We start from the raw sequence: 17,349 nt of genomic DNA, 5'->3' as shown, positions 1-17,349 counted from the left end.
CCACTAGGGAAGTCCCAGAGTTGGACATTTTAAATGGGAGTTATATGGATATGAATTTTATCTCAATAAAGATGTTATATAAACCAAACCAGAGTATAGGGTGTGAAGTCATACAGACTACGGTTTGAGGGTTTGAATCCTCACTCCAACTATTGACTAGCTACATGTCTGTGGGCAATTGACTTAATCTGAGTCTTAGTTTCTTACATGTAATGTTGGGATTGTAATACCCATCTCACATAGTTATTATGAGGTGTACATGAACTAAATATATGTGCAATGTCCTGTATTCAACTGCATTTATCTGAATGCAACAAGCCACAGAGGAATAGAGAATGTTGTTATATGTTCTTCCTCTTGCTCTAGTTGGCCATGAGCTCTGTCCTGGAAGCTAGGAAGCTTACTGCATGGTTCTCCATGATCTTTTTGCATTCTGCCCTTGTCTCCATAATTCAGTAGCCTCAACTCCTCCTTTAGCCTGTCCATTAACATATCTTCATTTTTTTCAAATTTCTATATTTACCCTAATATGTATTTATTTGTTAGGAATTTAACATGTCTTTTCAAGTATGCTGGTGGTCTTTTTTAAAACAAATTAGAATAGTTATTATTTTTATTAGTGCTCTGTTGCAAGTTGCATAGCTTTGACTACAGAAGCTAATTTTCCTGTATGCCCTGTTATTTTTAGTGTGCAGTTTTGAAGAACATAAGGTTTTTCAGGACACATGGCAGAAAATGCCTATGTATGTTAAAACAGTATACTAACAAATTAATAAAAGTAAAAAAACTGAGGTCTTAGAATCAATATTAAGAAGTAACAAAACAGGAAGAAGAAACAGAGGTGAGAAAGAGAGGAAAAGCAAGGTTTAGGAAATCTAGGTAGTGCTAATGATCAGAATGTTTACTCTTAATTTCCATTAGGTAATAAAGCTCCCGAATTTAAAATTAAATTTTGATATGGGAAATCTCTAAACCTTCTGCTCAATTTTGCTGTGAACCAAAAACTGATCTAAAGAGTAAAGGCTATTAAAAATTAAATTTCACTTCATGAGACAAACTTGAAATTAATGATGGCTAAAACACACACAAAAAGTCTCAAGGCTAGAAGGTCATGGCTAGTGAGACAGTTTCACAATTCATCAGGGACTGAGGCTTCTTTTGTTCCACTCTGCCATTCCTAGATTTAGTTCTTATCCTGTATACTCCAAGGTGGTTGCTGGAACCAATTGTTACATCTGTATTCTATCAATAACATCAGGAAGGAGAAAAGTGAGGAGAAAGACACACCACTTCCTTTTAAGGACATTCCTCAGAAATTGCATAAGCCTCTTTTGCTAATATGCTTTGGGAAGAGCTCAGTCACGTGGCTACAGGGAGGCAGAGAAATATAAATTTTATTCTAGGTGGTGCCACAGATTCCACCTTCTTTGCCATGGACATGATCTTGGTACTGCAAAATGGAGGGTCAGATATGATGGAGTGCCCATTCCTTCAGGGCCTCGCATTTCTCTCATACAGGAATCTTTTGTTTGAGCCTCATCATTGCCTTCGTTGAGTAATTATTGCACATTTTTGCCTCTACTCAGACGGGCTGTTTCCTTTGCCTGAAATGCGTTCTCTCAAGTTAGTTTCTCCTTCTTTGTCCCGCTCAAGCTCAGTTCCTACTTCTTTGTGAAGCTGATCTCTCCTGCTTATAAAGGCACAGCCCTACCAATCTAACTCTTAGGGTGAAAAGAAATTCTAGAGAGCATCTTGTATCTTGTAACTCAAAGTAGGCTCCTGGACCAGCAGCATCAGCACACTTAAGAGCATATTAGAAGTGCAGAATCTCAGGTCCCAACACAGACTGACTGAATCAGAATCTCCATTTTTAATAAGATCCTCAGTGATTCATATGTACATTAAAGTTTGAGAAACACTGACTCACCATCATTATACTGAAACAGAAAGTGAAGATCAGAGAGAGAAAATGACTTGTTGAGGAGTCAGTACTTGACTTTTCAAATCAAGTCCACATCTTTTCATAGTGCAGAGCTCTTTTCACTACACCTTTCTGCTTCCTCCCTGCTCTACAGTTTAGTCATGTGATAGATACTTTGCATTGACCTTATACCTTGTGATAGACCTTTTGATGGTCATTTTATATTATCATTTAATTCTTAACATTGTTAATTTTTTCTGCTCATATATTATCTTCCTAACCTGATTTTTAAATTCCTAGATGACAGAAATAGTATATTGGGCGTCTCTGTAACTAAGGAAAACTTAAATTACTAAAACTGGAAATCTGAACAATAACTAAATCCTTCCTGGGTCTGATCAGCACTCTTTGCATGAAGTGAAGCAGCAGAGTAAATTATTTATATTTGCACTAAAATCTCTACTTTATGTCTACCTGAACATCATAGAATGGGTTAGATGTTCTTCCTCATATTATGCTCTGTGTTCCTATCTCTGGCATTGTACTTCCCACATTCTATTGTAATTATTTATTTATAAATCTCTATTCCCTATTTTCTTGTGTTCTTTGAGAGCAGAGACTGTATCTTATTCATTTTTTATCCTGTATCCAGCATACAGAATGGTATCCAATAAATATCTGATGAATGACTGAACTAATAATAAATAACGTTTTGACAAAGTATGTTAGAAAACAGCCTTAATCTGCATTTCTACTACAGGGATAAAAAGACTGATTTTAATATAAAGGATTTTTTATAGACACTTTCCACCAAAAGTTTACTTATTGTTAAAAGCATAATAGCGTCTTGGATTTATTTCTGTCTTTTGCAATACAAATGCATAGAAAAGTGTTAATATGTGATAAATGAGGGAAAGATAAAAAAGAGGCTGTAAATCATTTCGATTAACCCCTCCTTTGTGGTTCAGACTAGGGCTTGTTTTTTGGATAAAAGAAGAAAACCTGTGAGGATATAAAGGAAAGGATCTTCTCTCTCAGGTGTCTGGAGAATTTACTATTCATCTTCTAGATGTAAAGGGGAAATTTGGGATTAAGGACACATACTTCTCAAGGAACTCCTCCACAAAGAGATTTGCTTTCCATTGATCCAAGGCTGAGATTTCTGTCATTCCCCTAACTGAAACAGCTGAAACTAGAAAGGAGAATGGTAAACGTTAGCTTCTGGAATTTTCTTTTAAACTTAATACAAGGAAGCCAAACATTCACCTTTTACATTATGGTGTTATCTTTATTTGTTCACAAATGTAATTTTTTCAAAGTTATACCAGATTCCAAATACTTAAATAATCATTCTCATTATTACAACCCCCACTAAAAAAAAAAAAACAAAAAACCCTCTCTACCACAGTCAGAACAATATCACCTGAACAGAGCATCCTCATTTTTACAGCCTCTCTTTTGCTTATACAGCACTACCATCCCAGATAACCTTGTTCAACAGCTCATGTAACTTCTCATAAAGCCTTTAGTTACCATTCCAGCTCACTCTGATACACTCCCCTTGAAGGGCCATAATATTGTCAGTGGCACTCACTTCAGTACTTAATCATATACAGTCATAGTTTAAAATTTTATATGTATCTATAGCTTGTCTCCCAAATTAGACCCTCGGTTCCTTAAGGCGAGGGACCACGTCATATGCTAGTGTCAGAAGCAGCAATTGAGTGAAGAGGTAAAGGACCTGTATTCTACCTAAGCGTTAGCTCTTACTATTCTTGTTACCTTGAACAAACAACTGAACATCTGAGTCTGTGCCTCACTGAAAAATATAAAAGTTTAGTGGTTAAGAATACAGGTTCTGGAGGGAGGGGCAAGATGGCGGAAGAGTAAGACGCGGAGATCACCTTCCTCCCCACAGATACATGCGAAATACATCTACACGTGGAACTGCTCCTACAGAACACCCACTGAACGCTGGCAGAAGACGTCAGACCTCCCAAAAGGCAAGAAAATCCCCACGTACTTGGGTAGGGCAAAAGAAAAAAGAAATAACAGAGACAAAAGAATAGGGACGGGACCTGCACCAGTGGGAGGGAGCTGTGAAGGAGGAAAGGTTTCCACACACTAGGAAGCCCCTTCGTGGGCAGAGACTGCGGGTAGCAGAGGGGGGAAGCTTCGGAGCCACGGAGGAGAGCGCAGCCACATTGGTGCGGAGGGCAAAGCGGAGATTCCCGCACAGAGGAGCGGTGCCGACCAGCACTCACCAGCCCGAGAGGCTTGTCTGCTCAGCCGCCGGGGCGGGCGGGGCCTGGGAGCTGGGGCTCGGGCTTCGGTGCTAGCCGGGAGGGAGTCCGGGAAAAAGACTGCAGCTGCCAAAGAGGCAAGAGAATTTTTCTTGCCTCTTTGTTTCGCGGCGCGCAAGGAGAGGGGATTCAGAGCGCCGCCTAAACGAGCTCCAGAGACGGGCGCGAGCCGCGGCTATCAGCGCGGATCCCACAGCAACAGGGACGCAGAGGGAAAAACGGAGAGATTCCCGCACAGAGGCTCAGCGCCGAGCAGCACTCACCAGCCCGAGAGGCTTGTCTGCTCACCCGCCGGGGCGGGCGGGGGCTGGGAGCTGAGGCGCGGGCTTCGGTCGAATCCCAGGGAGAGGACTGGGGTTGGCTGCGTGAACACAGCCTGAAGGGTCTAGCGCACCACAACTAGCCGGGAGGGTGCACGAGAAAAAGTCTGCAGCTGCCGAAGAGGCAGGAGACTTTTTCTTGCCTCTTTGTTTCGCGGCGTGCAAGGAGAGGGGATTCAGAGCGCCACTTAAACGAACTCCAGAGACGGGCGCGAGCCGCGACTATCAGCGCGGACCCCAGAGACGGGCATGAGACGCTAAGGCTGCTGCTGCCGCCACCAAACAGCCTGTGGGCGAGCACAGGTCATTCTCCACACCGCCCCGCCACGGCCAGGCTCCCGTAATCCGGGGACAACTTCCCCGGGAGAGCGCACGGCGCGCCTCAGGCTGCTGCAACGTCACGCCGGCTTCTGCCGCCGCAGGCTCGCCCCGCCTCCTCCGTACCGCTCCCTCCCCCCGGCCTGACTGAGCCAGAGCCCCCGAATCAGCTGCTCCTTTAACCCCGTTCTGTCTGGGCGGGGAACAGACGCCCTCAGGGGACCTACATGCAGAGGCGGGTCCAAATCCAAAGCTGAACCCCGGGAGCTGTACGAACAAAGAAGAGAAAGGGAAATCTCTCCCAGCAGCCTCCGAAGCAGTGGATTAAAGCTCCACAAACAACTTGATGTGCCTGCATCTGTTGAATACCTGAATAGACAACGAATCATCCCAAATTTAGGAGATGGACTTTGGGAGCAGGATATATTAACTTTTCCCCTTTTCCTTTTTTTTGTGAGTGTAGATGTGTATGCTTCTGGGTGAGATTTTGTCTGTATAGCTTTGCTCTCACCGTTAGTCCTAGGGTTAGGTCCGTCCTTTTTTTTTTTTTTTTTTTTTTTTGGCTTAAAAATTTTTTTTTTCCCTAATAAATGTTTTCTTAATAATTTTTTCCTTATTTTCTATTTTTAAAAAAATTTTAAATAAGTTTTTTCATATTTTTTATTTTAAAAAATTAAAAAATTTTTTTTTCTTAATAAATTTTTTCTAAATAATTTTTTTCTTATTTTTAGTATAAAAAATTAATAAATCTATTTTTAAAAATTAAAAAAAATTTTTTTTCTTAATAAATTTACTCTTAATAATTTTTTTTCTTATTTTTTATTATAATTGCTTTATTTTATTTTATTTTATCCTCTTTTTTTCTTTCTTTCCATTTTTTCTCCCTTTTATTCTGAGCCGTGTGGATGAAAGGCTCTTGGTGCTCCAGCCAGGCATCAGGGCTGTGCCTCTGAGGTGGGAGAGCCAACTTCAGGACACTGGTCCACAAGAGACCTCCCAGCTCCACGTAATACCAAACGGCGAAAATCTCTCACAGATCTCCATCTCAACATCAAGACCCAGCTTCACTCAACGACCAGCAAGCTACAGTGCTGGACACCCTATGCCAAACAACTAGCAAGAGAGGAACACAGCCCCATCCATTAACAGAGAGGCTGCCTAAAATCATAATAAGGCCACAGACACCCCAAAACACACCAGCAGACGTGGACAAATCCACCAGAAAGACAACATCCAGCCTCATCCACCAGAACACAGGCACTAGTTCCCTCCACCAGGAAACCTACACAACCCACTGAACCAACCTTAGCCACTGGGGACAGATACCAAAAACAACGGGAACTACGAACCTGCAGCCTGTGAAAAGGAGACCCCAAACACAGTAAGATAAGCAAAATGAGAAGACAGAAAAACACACAGCAGATGAAGGAGCAGGGTCAAAACACACCAGACCTAACAAATGAAGAGGAAATAGGTAGTCTACCTGAAAAAGAATTCAGAATAATGATAGTAAGGATGATCCAAAGTCTTGGAAATAGAATAGACAAAATGCAAGAAACATTTAACAAGGACGTAGAAGAACTAAAGAGGAATCAAGAAACGATGACAAGCACAATAAATGAAATTAAAAATACTCTAGATGGGATCAATAGCAGAATAACTGAGGCAGAAGAACGGATAAGTGACCTGGAAGATAAAATGGTGGAAATAACTACTGCGGACCAGAATAAAGAAAAAAGAATGAAAAGAACTGAGGACAGTCTCAGAGACCTCTGGGACAACATTAAACGCACCAACATTCGAATTATAGGGGTCCCAGAAGAAGAAGAGAAAAAGAAAGGGACTGAGAAAATATTTGAAGAGATTATAGTTGAAAACTTCCCTAATATGGGAAAGGAAATAGTTAATCAAGTCCTGGAAGCACAGAGAGTCCCATACAGGATAAATCCAAGGAGAAACACACCAAGACACATATTAATCAAACTATCAAAAATTAAATATAAAGAAAACATATTAAAAGCAGCAAGGGAAAAACAACAGATAACACACAAGGGCATCCCCATAAGGTTAACAGCTGATCTTTCAGCAGAAACGCTGCAAGCCAGAAGGGAGTGGCAGGATATACTTAAAGTGATGAAGGAGAAAAACCTACAACCAAGATTACTCTACCCAGCAAGGATCTCATTCAGATTTGATGGAGAAATTAAAACCTTTACAGACAAGCAAAAGCTGAGAGAGTTCAGCACCACCAAACCAGCTTTACAACAAATGCTAAAGGAACTTCTCTAGGCAAGAAACACAAGAGAAGGAAAACACCTACAATAACAAACCCAAAACATTTAAGAAAATGGGAATAGGAACATACATATCGATAATTACCTTAAATGTAAATGGATTAAATGCTCCCACCAAAAGACACAGACTGGCTGAATGGATACAAAAACAAGACCCATATATATGCTGTCTACAAGAGACCCACTTCAGACCTAGAGACACATACAGACTGAAAGTGAGGGGATGGAAAAAGATATTCCATGCAAATGGAAATCAAAAGAAAGCTGGAGTAGCAATTCTCATATCAGACAAAATAGACTTTAAAATAAAGACAATTACAAGAGACAAAGACGGACACTATATAATGATCAAGGGATCGATCCAAGAGGAAGGTATAACAATTGTAAATATTTATGCACCCAACATAGGAGCACCTCAATACATAAGGCAAATACTAACAGCCATAAAAGGGGAAATCGACAGTAACACAATCATAGTAGGGGACTTTAACACCCCACTTTCACCAATGGACAGATCATCCAAAATGAAAATAAATAAGGAAACACAAGCTTTAAATGATACATTAAACAAGATGGACTTAATTGATATTTATAGGACATTCCACCCAAAAACAACAGAATACACATTTTTCTCAAGTGCTCATGGAACATTCTCCAGGATAGATCATATCTTGGGTCACAAATCAAGCCTTGGTAAATTTAAAAAAATTGAAATCGTATCAAGTATCTTTTCCGACCACAACGCTATGAGACTAGATATCAATTACAGGAAAAGATCTGTAAAAAATACAAACACATGGAGGCTACACAATACACTACTTAATAACGAAGTGATCACTGAAGAAATCAAAGGGGAAATCAAAAAATACCTAGAAACAAATGACAATGGAGACACGACGATCCAAAACCTATGGGATGCAGCAAAAGCAGTTCTAAGAGGGAAGTTTATAGCAATACAAGCCTACATCAAGAAACAGGAAACATCTCGAATAAACAACCTAACCTTGCACCTAAAGCAATTAGAGAAAGAAGAACAAAAAAACCCCAAAGCTAGCAGAAGGAAAGAAATCATAAAGATCAGATCAGAAATAAATGAAAAAGAAATGAAGGAAACAATAGCAAAAATCAATGAAACTAAAAGCTGGTTCTTTGAGAAGATAAACAAAATTGATAAACCATTAGCCAGACTCATCAAGAGAAAAAAGGAGAAGACTCAAATTAATAGAATTAGAAATGAAAAAGGAGAAGTAACCACTGACACTGCAGAAATACAAACGATCATAAGAGATTACTACAAGCAACTCTATGCTAATAAAATGGACAACCTGGAAGAAATGGACAGATTCTTAGAAATGCACAACCTGCCGAGACTGAACCAGGAAGAAATAGAAAATATGAACAGACCAATCACAAGCACTGAAATTGAAACTGTGATTAAAAATCTTCCAACACACAAAAGCCCAGGACCAGATGGCTTCACAGGCGAATTCTATCAAACATTTAGAGAAGAGCTAACACCTATCCTTCTCAAACTCTTCCAAAATATTGCAGAGGGAGGAACACTCCCCAACTCATTCTACGAGGCCACCATCACCCTGATACCAAAACCAGACAAAGATGTCACAAAGAAAGAAAACTACAGGCCAATATCACTGATGAACATAGATGCAAAAATCCTCAACAAAATACTAGCAAACAGAATCCAACAGCACATTAAAAGGATCATACACCATGATCAAGTGGGGTTTATTCCAGGAATGCAAGGATTCTTCAATATACGCAAATCAATCAACGTGATACATCATATTAACAAATTGAAGGAGAAAAACCATATGATCATCTCAATAGATGCAGAGAAAGCTTTCGACAAAATTCAACACCCATTTATGATAAAAGTCCTGCAGAAAGTAGGCATAGAGGGAACTTTCCTCAACATAATAAAGGCCGTATATGACAAACCCACAGCCAACATTGTCCTCAATGGTGAAAAACTGAAACCATTTCCACTAAGATCAGGAACAAGACAAGGTTGCCCACTCTCACCACTATTATTCAACATAGTTTTGGAAGTGTTAGCCACAGCAATCAGAGACGAAAAAGAAATAAAAGGAATCCAAATCGGAAAAGAAGAAGTAAAGCTGTCACTGTTTGCAGATGACATGATACTATACATAGAGAATCCAAAAGATGCTACCAGAAAACTACTAGAGCTAATCAATGAATTTGGTAAAGTAGCAGGATACAAAATTAATGCACAGAAATCTCTTGCATTCCTGTATACTAATGATGAAAAATCTGAAAGTGAAATTAAGAAAACACTCCCGTTTACCATTGCAACAAAAAGAATAAAATACCTAGGAATAAACCTACCTAAGGAGACAAAAGACCTGTATGCAGAAAATTATAGGACACTGATGAAAGAAATTAAAGATGATACAAATAGATGGAGAGATATACCATGTTCTTGGATTGGAAGAATAAACATTGTGAAAATGACTCTGCTACCCAAAGCAATCTACAGATTCAATGCAATCCCTATCAAACTACCACTGGCATTTTTCACAGAACTAGAACAAAAAATTTCACAATTTGTATGGAAACACAAAAGACCCCGAATAGCCAAAGCAATCTTGAGAACGAAAAATGGAGCTGGAGGAATCAGGCTCCCTGACTTCAGACTATATTACAAAGCTACAGTAATCAAGACAGTTTGGTACTGGCACAAAAACAGAAATATAGATCAATGGAACAGGATAGAAAGCCCAGAGATAAGCCCACGCACATATGGTCACCTTATCTTTGATAAAGGAGGCAAGCATATACAGTGGAGAAAAGACAGCCTCTTCAATAAGTGGTGCTGGGAAAATTGGACAGGTACATGTAAAAGTATGAAATTAGAACACTCCCTAACACCATACACAAAAATAAACTCAAAATGGATTAAAGACCTAAGTGTAAGGCCAGACACTATCAAACTCTTAGAGGAAAACATAGGCAGAACACTGTATGACATAAGTCACAGCAAGATCCTTTTTGACCCAGGTCCTAGAGAAATGGAAATAAAAACACAAATAAACAAATGGGACCTAATGAAACTTAAAAGCTTTTGCACAGCAAAGGAAACCATAAACAAGACCAAAAGACAACCCTCAGAATGGGAGAAAATATTTGCAAATGAAGCAACGGACAAAGGATTAATCTCCAAGATTTACAAGCAGCTCATGCAGCTCAATAACAAAAAAACAAACAACCCAATCCAAAAATGGGCAGAAGACCTAAATAGACATTTCTCCAAAGAAGAGATACAGATTGCCAACAGACACATGAAAGAATGCTCAACATCATTAATCATTAGAGAAATGCAAATCAAAACTACAATGAGGTATCATCTCACACCGGTCAGAATGGCCATCATCAAAAAATCTAGAAACAATAAATGCTGGAGAGGGTGTGGAGAAAAGGGAACACTCTTGCACTGTTGGTGGGAATGTAAATTGATACAGCCACTATGGAGAACAGTATGGAGGTTCCTTAAAAAACTAAAAATAGAACTACCATATGACCCAGCAATCCCACTACTGGGCATATACCCTGAGAAAACCATAATTCAGAAAGAGTCATGTACCAAAATATTCATTGCAGCTCTGTTTACAATAGCCAGGACATGGAAGCAACCTAGGTGTCCATCATCGGATGAATGGATAAAGAAGATGTGGCACATATATACAATGGAATATTACTCAGCCATAAAAAGAAATGAAATGGAGGTGTTTGTAATGAGGTGGATGGAGTTAGAGTCTGTCATACAGAGTGAAGTAAGTCAGAAAGAGAAAAACAAATACAGTATGCTAACACATATATATGGAATCTAAGGGAAAAAAAAAAAAAAAAAAAAGAGGTCATGAAGAACCTAGTGGCAAGATGGGAATAAAGACACAGACCTACTAGAGAATGGACTTGAGGATATGGGGAGGGGGAGGGGTGAGATGTGACAGGGTGAGAGAGTGTCATGGACATATATACACTACCAAATGTAAAATAGATAACTAGTGGGAAGCAGCCGCATAGCACAGGGAGATCAGCTCGGTGCTTTGTGACCACCTAGAGGGGTGGGATAGGGAGGGTGGGAGGGGGGGAGATGCAAGAGGGAAGAGATATGGCAACATATGTATATGTGTAGCTGATTCACTTTGTTGTAAAGCAGAAGCTAGCACACCATTGTAGAGCAATTGTACTTCAATAAAGATGTTTAAAAAAAAAAAAAAAAGAATACAGGTTCTGGAATCACCCTGCCTAGATACTTATACTGCTACTTATTAACTGTATGATCTTGGGTAAATCTCTTAACCTCTTTCTACCTCAGTTTCCTTATCTACAAATTAGGAACAATAATGGCCTTTTCAAAGTGTTGTTGTAAAGATTAAATGTGATAAGACATGTAAATTGCTTAGAATGGTGCCTGACATGGTGTAAATGCCTAATAAATTTTGGTGTTATTGTTATTATTATTTTTAAAAAGAAGAAAAGGAAAAGAAATAGGAAAAATAATTAACTCATTTTTTTCCTTCTATAGCTTTAGAGAAGCATTTGATGAAAGCTACTCTCTACCTTATTTCCAACCTGACTGAGACCTTCAATCCACTGACCCTTCCATTTTTACAATATATTCATCCTCCCTCATGTCCTCACTTCCTTTCTCATACAGCTTAGGTTCCACGGCCAGTCTCATAATCACTCCCTTACAAAGACTCTTAATTCCCTTGCCTCTCTTTCCCTTATACCAACTTAGGAAACCCCCTACTCTTCACTTTGTATATGTACACTAGAACAGCTGAAAATTATTTGGAAAAAAAAAGCCATTCTGAATAAGCTCACTTGAGATTTTGACCATAACTTTTAAATGGGCATCCAACATTGACAGATGATAATGGTAATTCATCTTAATATCCTTCTTAATAAAACTGACTTTCTCATTCTTCAGGACAACTATGTGACACTCCCCCCCCTCAAATTTTTGATACTCATCCCCCTACCCACTCTCTATGTCCTTGCCTCCACACAAAAACTTAGTACAAATAGAAAAGAACGACCTCATCTTCCATCACCAATTCTAACATCTCACTAGCATAAGTACCTACAAACCCTGCCTTCCTATCCTATCATAGTGGAAGAACCATCCTGGCTTCTAATACCAACTCCTTCCATTGTGCTCTTGATACTATCCTCTTTTACTAAGTTATCCTTTTTACTTCCTGCATCATCATTTTCTTTCTTTTTACCAAGATTATTTCCATTGGCAGACAAACATTTTATAGTCTCTTTCCTTATCACACATATATTTTTTTAATTCGCACATCTAAAAAAATAAACTCTTTACCCTATTTCTCCCTTCAGCTAATGCACCTCTATTTTTCTATTTACCGTCATAGCAAAATTCTTCAAAAGAGTTGTTTATAACTACCATCTCACATCCCACTTCCCATTCTCTTCTCAACATACTCTGATCAGGCTTTCATACACAATATGAAACCGCTCTTACCAAGGTCATCAATGATCTACATTTAGTTAAGCTAATGATCAACACACTATTCTCATCTTACTTGACACTTTAACAGGGACCAATGCTTTTGACCACTTCTTCTTTCTTGAAACACTTTCTTCTTTAGACTTCTACAACACCACACTCTTCTGGTTTTTCTACCTCACTTGCCTTCTTAGCTGGGTTCACCTTCTATATCAGCCTTTTAATGGTTGGAGTGTTCTACTGCTTTGTCCTAGGTTCTCTGCTCTATCTATACTCATGCTCTCAGTGACTTCATACAGTTCTACAAATGAATGTGCAGTCTACATATCAATGACCCCAATTTGAAACTCCAGCTGTGCTCAAGATTAATATAACCAATTGCCTCTTGATGTCTCCACTTAGATGCCTAATAGGCATTTTAACCTGGCCATAGCAGAGCTATTGACTCCAGCTACGAATTGGCTTCCCCACAAGCCTTTCCCCATCTTAGGAAATAGCACTGCCATCCACCCAGTTGCTCGGGTCAAAAACCTAGAAGAAACTCTTTATTCTTCTATTTTTTTTTTTAACCCTCTCACTGTTGGCTGGACCTCTAAAATAATCCCAATCTCAACCACTTCTCACATCTTTATTACTATAAGCCTAGTCTAAGGTACCATCTTTTATGTAGAGTATAGATTCACCTAGTAGTCTAGATTCTGAACCATACCAGTAGCTTCCTGATTGATTTTCTCGCCTCTACCCTTGCCTCCCAATCCCTACCCCTTCCAACCTCCAAACAACCAGAATGGTTTTTCTAATGCAAAAATCAGGTTATGCCACTTTTTCTTAAAACTGTCCAATGACTTACCATATCAGCCATAATATAAACAAACAAACAAACTCCATCTTATGGCCTTCAAAGCCTCATATCTTTCAGAACCTGCCTACTTGTCAGATGTCCCCTTTTTTCATTAAGTAGTCATGATGGCCTAACTTTCTGGTCCTTACACACATCAAGTTTATTCCTGAGTCAGGAACGTTGCATTTGCTTGAAAGGCTTCTCCCCTATATCTTTTTATGGCTGTTGTTGTCTTATTACTCAGATCTCAACTCAAATGTCCACCTCTTCATTGTAGTTCTACCCTAACCATCTTAGGAAATAGCATTCCCTACTCCTGAAATTTCATATAACATTACACTATGTGTCTTCTCTATACATTTATCAATACCAAATATTAGTTTACATATTTAATGGTTTTATTGTTGCATCCTCCTTACCTGTCTGAAAACCCACTGAAGGCAGGGACTATTTCTATGTCTTATTAGTAACTGTGTTCTTAGCACCTGTAATGGTGCCTATACAGAATACAGGGTAAATAAATGTTAACTGACTTGTATCCTCCAGGGAGGCTAGTCTTTCTTAAGTCTATGACATGATAAAAGCAAAAGATGGTATTTTGTATATATACATTTAAAAATAGTTTTATATTCAGTGTATTATTACAACTTAAAGTAGCCTTCCTACAGTTGAACAAGATCCTATTATAGTACAACAAATGTTACAATGTTAGAATATTTTAAGACTTCATCACCTACATATCTTTTATTTGTTCTATTCATATCTAGTATAAGCTTTCCAGTTCCTTACTTTGTCACCTAAATTCTGTCATAAAAATATTAATTTGTAAACTTCTTGGAATTCTGATATGAATACAATTTTATATAATGAGAAAATCACTGCATTTTCTTAATAATTTATTATGCTAAACTCTGAAATACTTTTTAAAATAGATTTTTAAAAAATAAAAATAAAACATACCTCTTGTCCATGGCCTCCTAAATTTATTATCAATAACTCTTGCAGGATAATTTTCATCTTGATATAAACATGAAGGGATTCGAAGCAATAAAGCATCTCTGCAAAACTTCTTTCTAACTACATTCTATGTAAGAAAGTAAGATTATAAAATCTTTTAATATATAGATAGTGGATTTAAAATACTTATCTGTCAATATTCAGAATATTAAAATTCTCTATTCTTTCAAATTTATATTATTTTTATTTAAAGGTAATACATGCTCATTATAAAATATCTAACACAGAACCACATAACTGAGAAAGTCAAGGTCCCTAGTCATATCAGTAATAGTTTCATGTATTTTCCTAGATACTTTCTTTTCTAGATTAGGCTAAAATGTGTGTGTGAGTGTGAGTGTGTGTGCGCGTGTGACAAAAAAAATGGAATCACATCATTTATATACCATTTAGCGATGTGCTGTTTTTCACTTAACAGTATAATATGGCTATCTTAACTTTTGTTTTCTACGTCTTTGCAGTTTCACTTGTGACATCCAGCAAATATGTTACTAATTTTTTAAAAAATCTAATAATTAAACCTTAAAAGGATGTTAAATCAGTTAAGTAAGCTTATAAATCAAAATTCTCTATACTTGGGTCTGCCTTTAGTTTCCTGCTTTATTTCCCATTACTCTTTAATACTAACTGTAGTCTTTAAATAGATCAATTACTACCCCATTAACATTTAGTGGTCACTTCCTCATCAACACTGTGGTCTACACTGTGCCTCTGAAAAATGCCCTCATACTCTTCTCTAGCTATCAAAATTCTATCCATCTTTCAAGGCTCATCTTAAGCAATATTTCCTCTATGAAGCCGTCCCTCAGTGACTCTCAACTTCCCACAGAATTCATTATTCTATGTATTTGGACAAATGATAGTTTCTTGCATTACTTCCCAAGAGTTTTATGTTTGCTGAAGGTATAGTAACATATTAAATAAGAGGTCTTCATTATCTAAGAATAAATGGTACAAAGAAAAGCTCAGTTAAAGTAATTTATATAAAATGAGGACCAAAGATTCATAGTAAAAAGGAAAGAAAAGCTTGATTGGAACTTTGTCTAAAAAATGAAATAAAATTATAAAAATTAAAATTTATATTTAATGAAATTTTGTTCATAGTTAGCTTATATTTATAACTGATTTTTTGTCATAGTTTCCCTCAAAACTGTATTATATGATGATATGCATGATACTAATCATTATTTCACCTTTGATCATAAATAGTTCTAGAAAATATTTGAGGATTTAATCAAATTTTCCCAAGGCATCTCTGACTCCTTTGATATTCAAACCATTCTCTTTCTCTTGTCTGTAATCTGGTCTAATTTTGTAAAATCTTCATCTGATAATAGCTTTACCTGTTATTTGAGTGGTTCTTCAACACTGTTTTCACGAACTTTACAAAACCCAGTATCTTTTGCAAGATTTGCCATTGATTAGTATATTTGTATTGCATCATGGCAAGAAACTAAGATATCAGCAAGAAACTAAGATACCATTGGCGAGGATAAAAGTTTGAGGATGTTTGAGTATAGACTAATTTTGCAAGTGGATAATATATTCATAAATATTTGTGTAACAATGACCTCTGATTCCCCACCATATATGTGTTATAATGATACATTTGCCTTCCTCGGTTATGAGGGAATAAGAAAACCTGAAGACATCTATATACCTTTTTTATTTCCTATAAAATATAACACAGTTTTAGTTATAGTGGAGCAACTTTTTTCCTGATAGATGGAGGTCAAGGTTATAAAGAAACCCAAAATTTAACTTGTTAATTAAGATCATAAGAACTATGAACTGTTGTGTGACAACTATTCTAATTAGTTTCTTTTTTCTTTCTTTTTTTTTTTTTTTTGCTGCACGACATGCGATATCTTAGTTCCCCCACCAGGATCGAACCCATGTCCCCTGTATTGGGAGCGCAGAGTCTTAACTACTGGACCGCCAGGGAAGTCCTTAATTAGTTTCTTAACAATGTGCCTGGTTTGAATTTCAGCTTTGTACAAGCTATTTAACTTCTCTAGACACCATTTTTCTAACCTGTAAAACTGTAAAACCTGATAAGATAATAGTATCTTCCTCATGGAGTAGTTATGATCATCAAAATGACATAATCCATCAAAAGAGCAAGTGATCAAATGATATAATCCATCAAAAGAGCGAAGTATCTGGCCCATAGTAAGTGGCCAATACATAACTGTTACTGTCATTTTATCATAAAGATAACTGGGATTGCTTTTTCCCCACTCCTCTCAAGATCACTCAAGATCATTCATAAAAGCAGTCCAAACTTGTCAAGAGTTTCTATATTTTTTCCTGCTGACAGCTTCAAATTCATGTTAAATTGTCAATAATTTCCTTCCCAAAGTAGCATTTTTAAGGTATATTAAAAGTGGAAAGTAATTTTAAATGAATTTCAAAGTAATTAGACTAAGGATTACTCTAAGGACTACTGAAAAATGATCATAATCATACAGTGAATGTAGATAACACTTTTATATCATAATTTTTAGTAAATAGGTAGTGATCCAGTAACACTCTACCTCATATGAATAGTCTATTGCGCAATATTTGAATGCTGGAAACATGTCTTCTTTCTTTGGAAGCAGTAAAAATTTCAACGTCCGGAAATATAAAAATTAAAAGTAAATGTTGGTAAAACAGCAAAGCCAGGAGCAGAAAACCATTCTTAATCACAAAACATTGGTTCATTCATTTTAAAAAAGGCTCTGAATGATAAAAATTTAACTATGAAAATAACATTTATTACTATGATTTAAATCTAATATGAAAATAATATATATTGGTATAAAATTG

At 37.4% G+C, this 17,349-nt stretch overlaps 1 protein-coding gene across 1 annotated transcript in view; it reads right to left on the bottom strand.

Annotated features, from left to right (window-relative positions):
• Positions 1 to 17,120, bottom strand: part of SHOC1 (shortage in chiasmata 1) — a 93,930-nt gene extending 76,810 nt beyond the window's left edge. Inside the window, exons 1-3 of the mRNA XM_061201036.1 lie at positions 17,076 to 17,120; positions 14,482 to 14,605; positions 3,026 to 3,113 (exon numbers count right to left, since the gene is read on the bottom strand). Of these exons, the coding sequence (XP_061057019.1) occupies positions 3,026 to 3,113; positions 14,482 to 14,605; positions 17,076 to 17,120 (257 nt within the window). The remainder of the gene's footprint in view (positions 1 to 3,025; positions 3,114 to 14,481; positions 14,606 to 17,075) is intronic.
• Positions 17,121 to 17,349: the final 229 nt, after the last annotated feature.

Source organism: Eubalaena glacialis, chromosome 9, assembly GCF_028564815.1.
Source record: "Eubalaena glacialis isolate mEubGla1 chromosome 9, mEubGla1.1.hap2.+ XY, whole genome shotgun sequence".
Taxonomy (NCBI): domain Eukaryota; kingdom Metazoa; phylum Chordata; class Mammalia; order Artiodactyla; family Balaenidae; genus Eubalaena; species Eubalaena glacialis.
Note: the sequence above shows the minus strand (reverse complement) of the source record. Positions and strands in the feature narration are given on the sequence as shown.